General features: G+C 43.3%; 1 protein-coding gene across 3 annotated transcripts in view; it reads right to left on the reverse strand.

The window, feature by feature from the left end:
* The window catches only part of LOC124856714 (low-density lipoprotein receptor-related protein 1-like), a 149,324-nt gene that overhangs the window by 80,951 nt on the left and 55,523 nt on the right, over positions 1-12,850 (reverse strand). For all 3 annotated transcript variants that reach the window (XM_047347470.1, XM_047347471.1, XM_047347469.1), the window contains exons 4-6: positions 4,723-4,842; positions 2,973-3,101; positions 1,778-2,041 (exon numbers count right to left, since the gene is read on the reverse strand). In XM_047347470.1, coding sequence (XP_047203426.1) covers positions 1,778-2,041; positions 2,973-3,101; positions 4,723-4,842 — 513 coding nt within the window. The remainder of the gene's footprint in view (positions 1-1,777; positions 2,042-2,972; positions 3,102-4,722; positions 4,843-12,850) is intronic.

Genomic DNA, 12,850 nt, shown 5'->3' on the forward strand with positions numbered 1-12,850 from the left:
AACATGCAAGTGCACACGTCTGCACTCGATCTGGCCTCTTAGATCTCTTTGTCTTTCTCTAGGTTCCGTTTTTACGGGAGAGAAGTCTCGCCAGTGTTTTTGTGAAAAGAAACTTCAGCTGTGGAAAAGAACAGCTGCTTTTAATGTGCTGTCATAATATTTATGACTCACAGGTTGCAGACGGGGCTGCAGAAAGTCCCAGGGTGTCTATTCAAGAGGTTTGTGCTCAATTTGGCTTTAGAGACAGTTTAGTACATTTTCCTCTTATTTGACTTTGTCTCAAACCTATTTAAGTCTTTAGCAACGAATTGTCTGCTTTCATTTCACTTTAAGGACCTTAATGTTTTAATTTAAATTAACTTTTTCACATTTCTTGTCAAATGTTTATTTGGAGTTTTAAAAGATGTGTTTCAATCATTTCACAGGAAATTCCATCATACAAGGAATTTTTTGAAAAAGACATGAATGTGGAGCAGACGTTTTAATTTAAACTACATACCTACAAATGTATTTGTAGGTATGTGGAAGGTCCTGCCATGACTCTGGATATTTGACCACTCTATTTATTAGGTATAGGTTGGTTTCCTGCCACGGGCCTGGCCTTTAGTTTTATTCGTGTTTGGGACCATTGTCCTTTTTACAAATCAAATTGTGTTCAGATATCACCGAATTGACCCTTTCTTAGATAAAACATAACTGGTTACATTTTTCAGGAAAGGCCAAGGCTAAACTGGAAACTGCCGGAACACCAGTGTCATTGTCCACAGTGACTGACCAAAATTTACACCTACAAGCTCAACTGAAAATGGCAGCTGCCAAAACTGTGAAGCAATATGTCTACTGGAAGAAGGTCTAATGGTCAGACGGGATAAAAACTGACATATTTGGCCAAAGTGATGAAATATTGCCTACAGGAGTCAGGGTAAGGCCTAGAAACTAAAGAACATTCCACCAATTGTCAAGCATGGTGGTGGCAGCATTGTGCTCTGGGGCTATTGTGCTGCCTGGTTTACTAATGAACTGCTTTGAATAGTGACATGGTTGAAATTTGATACATTTGTTCCAAAAGGACAAAGATTCCAAACTTGCATCAAAACTGGATTTGGAAGCGATAAAGTAGGCTAGATAAAACTTCTAGACCGGTGCTGACCTCAACTCCACTGGACTATGCTTAAAACTTGGGTCGATGCCCAGAAACCAGCAAAAATAAAAAGACTATCACTGAGGCGTAATTTGCTGAGGGACAAAATATTAGTGAAGGTGTATGTAAATATTTGAACCTGTGTGGATAAGAGACATCCACATTAAATTAACACTTTAGCATCCAATACTTGTGTTTAAAAACCCACTGAGGTTGTATCTATTGTATTTATGTTGTATTTATGATTGATCCACAATGAGAAAGGAATGGTTCAAGGCCATTAATGCAGACGATGAGTTTATGTAATCTTTGATAAGAACTGTAATTATACCACTCTGATTAAAAACCAGCGTAGGTCACATTTTTGTTGAATGTGAACAACCTAAAACTGTGAATGTGTTTGTAGCTGTTTCAGAGCAGAATAAGCTCCATGAGCAGTTGTTTATGTTCGCTTGGTTGTCAGTCAGTCAGTCAGTCATTTTCTGCCGCTTCTTCCATAGTGGGTCGCAGGGAAGCTGGTGCCTATTTCCAGCAGTCTGTGGCCGAGAGGCGGGGTACACCCTGGACAGGTCACCAGTCCATCAGTTGTATAAATGATTTTTAAATTTTTTATTTGAAGTCATAAACATTGCTTACGATGAAGGCTGAAGGAGATGTTGATGACTCTTTCTTCCATGAAGCTCTTCAGATTCGGGATCGATGCACATTTAAGGTGTGTGGACGAGGGAGAGTCTCCCACGTGGATCCAGCAGACCGTCTCCTTAGCATAAAGGAAGTCCATAGCTGTGGTTTGTTTGGTGCTGGTGGACAGAAGGCTGTGGACCGTGGAGCCGCTCAGGGAGGTGGCTTGGATGTTCTGAGAGTTGGCAATCAGGAGGACCGGCAGCCGATCCACCGGAACTGAAAACAGAGCATAGATATTACCAACACTTGACAGGAGGGACATGAAATGATCCACACTTTTCCACCAGGGGTTCTCTTTCATCCAGCACTCTTCATACATATTTGCATAATTTATATAGTGCACGGTTTCTCTTAAACACCCAAGGGCATAATGAGAGCAACACGGAGCTCCTAAAACCTGCACATTTTTCATTTCAAAGTTACAAACCTTTTAAGACACAGCTTTTTACATTTTTAGGGGAGTATTTCAAGCATTATGGATGTCTGAGTATAAAATACTTTCCCAATACAGATTTTATTAACTATATGTTTCAAAAATCAAGGGACAATAAAAAGCTGGAATCAGCTTTCAATTTGGCAGTGAGGTAAAGGCCTATTCCATAGTTTATTTTGGCATCTAGACCAACTTAAATTAGCTCTTCAGGATCAAGACTTTGAAGGAAACTTGTTTGGCATAAGCCAGAACTACCGGTCCAGTTTTCAAACCTGGTCCTAAGGGGGGGCTAGAGGCCAAAAAAGTGGCGATTATTATTATTATTATTTTATTTTCTGAATTAGTTTAGATTCACACCAGGAAAATCCTTTGGTCAGCCAAAGCCCAAACAACAATAACCTGGACCAAAACACAAGGGATTGTTTTTATTTATTTATATAAAGATCAATATATAAAGCCTTTTGCAGAAATTCCATTTTTTGGCCTTTAAGGTAGTAAAATAAGGAATACATTTGAAAAACTCAAACATTTTTTCACGCTTAGATTTGTTAATACTTAAATCATATTATAAATATTATATTATAATATAGATCAAATTCCATACTTTTCAAGACTGCGTAGGATCCCTCCCGTCACTTGAAAATGGCAGACCTCCAGATCTGAATGAAGATTTACCAGCTGTTTGTCTAAAAACTGTTTTCTGTTGATTCTCACCGTTTTTGGCTTTGCAGGAACGGTTGTCTGGCTGCGGCAGATAGCCCTCCACACAGGAACAGGTGTAGGAGCCGTCGATGTTTGTACAGGTCTGGCTGCAGGTCCCATACACACTGCACTCATCGAAGTCTGAGCCAAAGAAAGCACAGATGGCCGTAGTGTTCGTTAAATCGCGTGTTTCATGTAGGAAAGATACAAAAAGATAATAAAGGCTTTAAAAACTGTACATAGACGATATGTGAAATGCAAACATTTAAGATCCATTAAAAACATAAATCTATTGGTATTCTGTGATAAAACCTCATTAAGATCTAGTTTTATTAATGCCAGAACACTGATTTTAAGGCTTCTGCAAAAAACAGTACTGTTTTATTTCTTTGTTTTATTTTATTTACTAGCCTTAAAACAAATCTATTTTTACAGCAGGAGCAGAATTTCACATGGAATATTTGTGAAATTTTCAACCTTTAATTTAAGTACATTTATTCACTGGGGATGGGAGTCGGAATCCAAAATAAAAATATATTTAACCTTATTACTTATAATACTTGTGTAACCAGTTTGGCTAACAGGACAGCTCTCGCATTCCTATATTCTTTTAACCAGCATACACCAGCAGCCTCTTTTTGGCACCCGACACTTTTAGGCACGCTGCCCAAAAATCCGTCTCTACCCTTTTCTATTCAAAAGCATCGACGGTTCTGCTTAAACACTGCGACCCAGGTCCAGTAACCTGCTCTAGGAGCCATATGACATATGTAAATTGACGAGATGTGTGCTCCCGGGTCCTCTCTCATGCCATATTCTTTACAGTTCAGCCCACATATTCTCTACAAGATTTAGTTTTGGGGACTGAGATGGCCATGGAAGCAGGTTGGTCTTGCTAGCGGTAAACCATTTCATTGCACATTTGACCACATGCTTTGAATCGTTCCTGTTAAAAGACACGATGATGACCCATTTTTAGTTAACTGATAGAACTCACCACATTTTTCATTAAAATCTCCTTGTACTTCAAAAAGATCATGAAGCCATGTGATCTAACAAGATTTCCATTGCATCTGAAGACAAACAGCCCCACAGCCCCACTGTCAATGGATGGAGTTCCTCCATCGCACCTAACAGTGGGCAAATATCCATCCTTTGTTTCACATCAAAACCACCAGGAGTGTTTGTTGCTGAAAAGGTCAGTCTTATTCTCATCTGACCAATGCAAATGGTTCCCGGTTGGAATGTAGATTACATCTAATTGCTCCGATAGAGATCCCGAGATTTCACTCTTTGCTGCTCTTTTCTGACAGATAACCTTGGAGATTTCTCCAACTATCCTCTTCAGTGAGCATGTTGGCAGGATGAACATGGGTCCTCTTCCATCTGACTAAAGGAATGGGTCTTTGTATGACTGTCAATTTATACGCCAGGGAAAAAGAGCCATTTCTAATGGATTCATGATAGATGGAGTGTTCACTTTATAAAAATAAAGTGAAACCAATAAAAATTATTTAGTAACATTTATTTTAAAAATAAAAAAATGTCAACAGTAATTTTGTAAAAAAAAAAAAAAAAATCTCAAATTAGGATTTTTTTCTTGAATTTAAAGTTATGGATTCTTCAAAAATGTTTTTAAGTGTTGGCTTATGGAAATGCAGTCAATGTCCATCATTGGACTAATTCCAACTTGTACACAGACAAAAGACAGGTACAATTATCCTTGAATTAGGGAGCCATGTGGAGATAAACAATAACTTACCTTTGCATGTTCTTCCATCGTGGCTGATCTCATAGCCACTCTTACAGTAACAAGCTGGGCCCTGCGGAGTGACCGCACAGCTTTCCTGACAGCCATTGATCGAGCAGTTGGATATAAACACTGAATGGAGACAAAGGAGGACACGGGAGAACAGAGGACAGTAGTGAATGGATGAACCCTATAAACAACAGGCAGGATTTTATTAATACATTTCTTGTGACTAAAATATTTACGGTGCTGGAAACACATAAATGATTCTAGCAGCAGGAGGAAAATGTAATAATTATTTAACAGTCCATTAGATTATGATCAGGCTGACTTTATTCATCTTGCTGAGTAAAGCAGAAAACACAGTTTGCAGGCACCTGGAGACATCACATAGGTGCTGCTCAACACAGATGGGGATGGATGGATGGATGGATGGATGGATGGATGGGTGGATGCATGGATGGATGGATGGATGGATGGATGGATGGGTGGATTCATGGATGGATGGATGGATGGATGGATGGTGGATTGATGGATGGATGGGTGGATTCATGGATGGATGGATGGATGGATGGATGGATGGATGGGTGGATTCATGGATAGATGGATGGATGGATGGATGGATGGATGGATGGATGGATGGATGGTGGATGGGTGGATGCATGGATGGATGGATGGGTGAATTCATGGATGGATGGATGGGTGGATGGATGGTGGATGGGTGGATGGATGGATGGGTGGATAGATGGATGGATGGATGGATGGATGGATGGGTGGATGGATGGTAGATGGGTGGGTGGATGGTGGATGGGTGGATGCATGGATGGATCAATGGATGGTGGATTGGTGGATGCATGGATGGATGGGTGGATGCATGGATGGATGGGTGGGTGGATGGATGGATGCATCGATGGATGGCGGATGGAGGGATGGATGGATGGATGGATGGATGGGTGGATGGATGGATGGATGGTGGATGGGTGGATGTATGGATGGATTGATAGATGGCGGATGGGTGGATGGATGGTGGATGGATGGGTGGATAGATGGATGGATGGATGGATGGGTGGATGGATGGTAGATGGGTGGGTGGATGGTGGATGGGTGGATGCATGGATGGATCAATGGATGGTGGATGGGTGGATGCATGGATGGATGGGTGGATGCATGGATGGATGGGTGGATGCATGGATGGATGGGTGGGTGGATGGATGGATGCATCGATGGATGGCGGATGGAGGGATGGATGGATGGATGGATGGATGGTGGATGCATGGATGGATGGATGGATGGTGGATGGGTGGATGCATGGATGGATCGATGGATGGCGGATGTGTGGATGGATGGTGGATGCATGGATGGATGGATGGATGGATGGATGGATGGGTGGTGGATGGGTGGATGGATGGGTGGATGCATGGATGGATGGGTGGATGGATGGATGGATGGGTGGATGGATGGTGGATGGGTGGATGTATGGATGGATGGATGGATGGATGGGTGGATGCATGGATGGATGGATGGATGGTGGATGGGTGGATGGATGGGTGGATAGATGGATGGATGGATGGATGCATGGATGGATGGGTGGATGGTTGGTGGATGGGTGGATATATGGATGGATGGATGGATGGGTGGATGGATGGATGGATGGGTGGATGGATGGTGGTTGGGTGGATGCATGGATGGATGGATGGATGGATGGATGGATGGGTGGATGGATGGATGGATGGATGGGTGGATATATGGATGGATGGATGGGTGGATGGATGGATGGATGGATGGATGGATGGATGGATGGGTGGATGGATGGATGGATGGATGGTGGATGGGTGGATGGATGGATGGGTGGATGCATGGATGGATGGATGGATGGATGGGTGGATGGATGGGTGGGTGGATGGATGGATGGATGGATGGTGGATGGGTGGGTGGATGCATGAATGGATCGATGGATGGCGGATGGATGGATGGATGGATGGGTGGATGGATGGTGGATGGATGGATGGATGGCTGGATGGATGGATGGGTGAATGGATGGATGGATGGATGGGTGGATGGATGGATGGGTGGATGGATGGATGGACGGATGGATGGATGGATGGATGGTGGTGGATGGATGGATGGTGGATGGATGGATCGATGGACGGATGGATGGTGGATGGATGGATGGTGGATGGGTGGATGGATGGATCGATGGACGGATGGATGGATGGGTGGATGGATGGATGGATGGATGGATGGATGGATGGATGGATGGATGGGTGGATGGATGGATGGGTGCATGGATGGATGGATGGGTGGATGGATGGATGGACGGATGGATGGATGGGTGGATGGATGGTGGATGGGTGGATGCATGGATGGATCGATGGATGGCGGATGGGTGGATGGATGGATGGGTGGATGGATGGATGGACAGATGGGTGGATGGATGGATGGGTGGATGGATGGGTGGATGGATGGTGGATGGGTGGATGCATGGATGGATCGATGGATGGCGGATGGATGGATGGGTGGATGGATGGATGGGTGGATGGATGGACGGATGGATGGGTGGATGGATGGATGGGTGGTAGATGCATGGATGGATGGATGGATGGATGGATGGATGGATGGGTGGATGGATGGATGGATGGATGGTGGATGGGTGGATGCATGGATGGATCGATGGATGGCGGATGGGTGGATGGATGGATGGAAGGATGGATGGATGGGTGGATGGATGGTGGATGGGTGGATGCATGGATGGATCGATGGATGGCGGATGGGTGGATGGATGGTGGATGGATGGATGGATGGATGGGTGGATGGATGGGTGGATGGATGGATGGGTGGATGCATGGATGGATGGATGGATGGCGGATGGGTGGATGGATGCATGGATGGATCGATGGATGGCGGATGGGTGGATGGATGGTAGATGGATGGATGGATGGATGGGTGGATGGATGGATGGGTGGATGGATAGAAGGATGGATGGGTGGATGGATGGATGGATGGATGGACAGACGGATGGATGGATGGGTGGATGGATGGATGGGTGGATGCATGGATGGATGGATGGATGGCGGATGGGTGGATGGATGCATGGATGGATCGATGGATGGCGGATGGGTGGATGGATGGTAGATGGATGGATGGATGGGTGGATGGATGGATGGGTGGATGGATAGAAGGATGGATGGGTGGATGGATGGATGGATGGATGGACAGACGGATGGATGGATGGATGCAGTAGTGCATAATGATCCAGAAGATTTTAATTTCACAGTGATATAAGCCCTTTACCCCCTGTGATATAAAATCACTTTATCTTGTTATATGAGTAAAAACGTGTTTCTCTAAGGCCATCTGGACTTTGTGCATTGAATCATTAAAAGGTTCTAGCTTCATTGTTTTCTCAGAGTAATTATTTCTCCGGAGAATCCTCAAGGCTATCTTAGCTCTAGCCAGCATGGAAGCACGACAAATTAAGAGTCAGCTCTGTTTACCATAAACTGACAGGAGATATGATCTACTTTTTTCTAAGAAATGAAAAATATCTCTTATGTGCCATGAAAGCAAAACAAGCAACAGAACAGAAGCTTTAGGTTGTTCAAACTGCCTTGAGGTAAGACACAAGAAAGGAAAGAAAGAAATATTGAAGGACATGAGTGAGGATTAAGAGAAGACACAGGGAAGAAGAAAGCATTCACAGAAGAAGGAAGGAAGGAAGCCATTTTCTAGCCTATCAAATACTGCATTCATGCAAATATTTGCAATATTTCACACACCGATGCTGTGATGACGGTTGCAATTTGATATGTAATGCAGCTCTACTGAAAGTTAACTTCACAGGAGTAAAAGGGTCTGTGAATGAAGCAATGCAGACATTAGACAGAAAAAGAGAAATCACCGACATCCTGCTAAGGTAAACTGTATCCACAGCACACATCAGGTTCAATCCCACCTTCCAGTCAGCTGGGCATTCTCATAATGAAATCCTGGAGTTTTCAACAGTGCAATACACATCCTGCGCTGTGCAAACAGGACACTGACTCATAGTCAAACACACAGAGCTATGTCAAACCCACTTGAGATCCACCAGTCACAAGTGAATCACTTTGCCCAGGAATACTAGCCGATTGTTCTTCCTACAAAAACAACACACTATCTCGAGGAAGAGATGGGATCAAAAGCCTTCTCCTTACGCCACCCAGCTATGAACATAGAAATTCCACACTTTTGCTGGTACAGACCACATGGTCGACTTCGATTTACAGGTCCTTCTCAAAAAATTAGCATATTGTGATAAAGTTCATTTTCCATAATGTCATGATGAAAATTTAACATTCATTTATTTTAGATTCATTGCACACTAACTGAAATATTTCAGGTCTTTTATTGTCTTAATACAGATGATTTTGGCATACAGCTCATGAAAACCCAAAATTCCTATCTCACAAAATTAGCATATTATTAAAAGGGTTTCTAAACGAGCTATGAACCTAATCATCTGAATCAACGAGTTAACTCTAAACACCTGCAAAAGATTCCTGAGGCCTTTAAAACTCCCAGCCTGGTTCATCACTCAAAACCCCAATCATGGGTAAGACTGCCGACCTGACTGCTGTCCAGAAGGCCACTATTGACACCCTCAAGCAAGAGGGTAAGACACAGAAAGAAATTTCTGAACGAATAGGTTGTTCCCAGAGTGCTGTATCAAGGCACCTCAGTGGGAAGTTTGTGGGAAGGAAAAAGTGTGGCAGAAAACGCTGCACAACGAGAAGAGGTGACCGGACCCTGAGGAAGATTGTGGAGAAGGGCCGATTCCAGACCTTGGGGGACCTGCGGAAGCAGTGGACTGAGTCTGGAGTAGAAACATCCAGAGCCACAGTGCACAGGCGTGTGCAGGAAATGGGCTACAGGTGCCGCATTCCCCAGACCTGGGCTACAGAGAAGCAGCACTGGACTGTTGCTCAGTGGTCCAAAGTACTTTTTTCGGATGAAAGCAAATTCTGCATGTCATTCGGAAATCAAGGTGCCAGAGTCTGGAGGAAGACTGGGGAGAAGGAAATGCCAAAATGCCAGAAGTCCAGTGTCAAGTACCCACAGTCAGTGATGGTCTGGGGTGCCGTGTCAGCTGCTGGTGTTGGTCCACTGTGTTTTATCAAGGGCAGGGTCAATGCAGCTAGCTATCAGGAGATTTTGGAGCACTTCATGCTTCCATCTGCTGAAAAGCTTTATGGAGATGAAGATTTCGTTTTTCAGCACGACCTGGCACCTGCTCACAGTGCCAAAACCACTGGTAAATGGTTTAATGACCATGGTATCACTGTGCTCAATTAGCCTGCCAACTCTCCTGACCTGAACCCCATAGAGAATCTGTGGGATATTGTGAAGAGAACGTTGAGAGACTCAAGACCCAACACTCTGGATGAGCTAAAGGCCGCTATCGAAGCATCCTGGGCCTCCATAAGACCTCAGCAGTGCTACAGGCTGATTGCCTCCATGCCACGCCGCATTGAAGCAGTCATTTCTGCCAAAGGATTCCCGACCAAGTATTGAGTGCATAACTGTACATGATTATTTGAAGGTTGACGTTTTTTGTATTAAAAACACTTTTCTTTTATTGGTCGGATGAAATATGCAAATTTTGTGAGATAGGAATTTTGGGTTTTCATGAGCTGTATGCCAAAATCATCCGTATTAAGACAATAAAAGACCTGAAATATTTCAGTTAGTTTGCAATGAATCTAAAATATATGAATGTTAAATTTTCATCATTACATTATAGAAAATAATGAACTTTATCACAATATGCTAATTTTTTGAGAAGGACCTGTAAATTAAGAAAAAATCTGTGAACTTGAACCTGGTGTTTAAACCCAAGCAAACACCAACTGATTTCTTCTGTTGGTGAATTTTCAGCTCTCATCCACAACTCTCTATCTGCTAAAAGTGGGAATGAATATCAGCTGATTTGCACCTTATAACCCCTGCAATGTGAACTTTTCTGCAATACAAGTGGAGTACACAGTTCTTTCTGCTGCAATCCGAAGGCCTGCTGAGAAAACCACAGTTCAAATAACAGACAAGCCTGGGATTTTCCAAAACAAGTCTGAGCAACGAACAACAGGGACGGTTTTAGAAAACCAACAAAATAAACAATATAAACAGCCCTCTGTGACACATGATGCAGAGAATTTATTTTGGAGCAACTGAAACTACATGCTATTTTGGTTTAAAATCCTTTATATCAACCAGATGATCCCTAACAGAAACACTTAACACACACACATACACAAGTAGGCTCTGATATTATCATTCCCTCAAAATCTTAGACTGTTTTGAATTCACAGAAACTTTAAAGCTGCTTTTATTCTGTTTCTTATCTCTCCATGCATGTTTGCGTATAATGCTTTTTGCGTGGGTCATAATGTGAAGAAATTGCATCCATTCTTTGATACATAAAGTCATGTCACAGATATGAACTATGAGTGTCACTTATGACACCTGTTGACTGGCCTAAACATATTCCTGTGTTTGAGGGAAACATTAGTTGGCTTATGGAGGCTACTGGATTTTTTTCCTCCCATTTTGGAATACTCCAAGGCCAAATTGAATACAAAGAAAAACCCTTCCTAAAGAAAGTCACTGAGTGATGTTGAGCGCATCGAGCCCTGGAGGGAAAACAACCAACAATCTTTGCAGGAATTCACGCAGAATAATACATGGCTTCTGCAAAAGAATTAGATTGGGTTGGGCAGGCATGGTTCCGGTTGGTTTGGTAAGACTTCTTAATTGATTATTTTTCTTTTCAATAAGACAATAAGAAAATATATACTTATTATATATACAGGGGTTGGACACTGAAACTGAAACACCTGGTTTTAGACCACAATAATTTATTAGTATGGTGTAGGGCCTCCTTTTGCGGCCAATACAGTGTCAATTCGTCTTGGGAATGACATATACAAATCCTGCACAGTGGTCAGAGGGATTTTAAACCATTCTTCTTGCAGGATAGTGGCCAGGTCACTACGTGATACTGGTGAAGGAAAACGTTTCCTGACTCACTCCTCCAAAACACCCCAAAGTGGCTCAATAATATTTAGATCTGGTGACTGTGCAGGCCATGGGAGATGTTCAACTTCACTTTCATGTTCATCAAACCAATCTTTCACCAGTCTTGTTGTGTGTGTTGGTGCATTGTCAGCCTGATACACGGCACCGCCTTCAGGATACAATGTTTGAACCATTGGATGCACATGGTCCTCAAGAATGGTTCGGTAGTCCTTGGCAGTGACGCGCCCATCTAGCACAAGTATTGGGCCAAGGGAATGCCATGATATGGCAGCCCAAACCATCACTCTGGGCATGCAACAGTCTGGGTGGTACGCTTCTTTGGGGCTTCTCCACACTGTAACTCTCCCGGATGTGGGGAAAACAGTAAAGGTGGACTCATCAGATAACAATACATGTTTCACATTGTCCACAGCCCAAGATTGGCGCTCCTTGCACCATTGAAACCGACGTTTGGCATTGGCACGAGTGACCAAAGGTTTGGCTATAGCAGCCGTGGTTTTATGTTTTTTGGATACAATCCGGGTTAGCACCCGAACATCCCTTTCAGACAGCTTCCTCTTGCGTCCACAGTTAATCCTGTTGGATGTGGTTCGTCCTTCTTGGTGGTATGCTGACATTACCCTGGATACTGTGGCTCTTGATACATCACAGAGACTTGCTGTCTTGGCCACAGATGCGCCAGCAAGACGTGCACCAACAATGTGTCCTCTTTTGAACTCTGGTATGTCACCCATAATGTTGTGTGCATTTCAATATTTTGAGCAAAACTGTGCTCTTACCCTGCTAATTGAACCTTCACACTCTGCTCTTACTGGTGCAATGTGCAATCAATGAAGAGTGGCTACCAGGCTGGTCCAATTTAGCCATGAAACCTCCCACACTAAAATGACAGGTGTTTCAGTTTCATTGTCCAACACCTGTATATTTGTGCATCTTGTTTAAATTGCAGAGACAGCAAGGAATGCAAAACAAATTATCTTAGGCTGGAAGTAGCCTGTCCCACTCAAGGTTTTCCACATGTAATCTTTCTAGTGAAGAAAAGACATGTTTGCATTTCGGAGTTTAACAC

This window comes from Girardinichthys multiradiatus, chromosome 20, assembly GCF_021462225.1.
Source record: "Girardinichthys multiradiatus isolate DD_20200921_A chromosome 20, DD_fGirMul_XY1, whole genome shotgun sequence".
Classification (NCBI taxonomy): Eukaryota; Metazoa; Chordata; class Actinopteri; order Cyprinodontiformes; family Goodeidae; genus Girardinichthys; species Girardinichthys multiradiatus.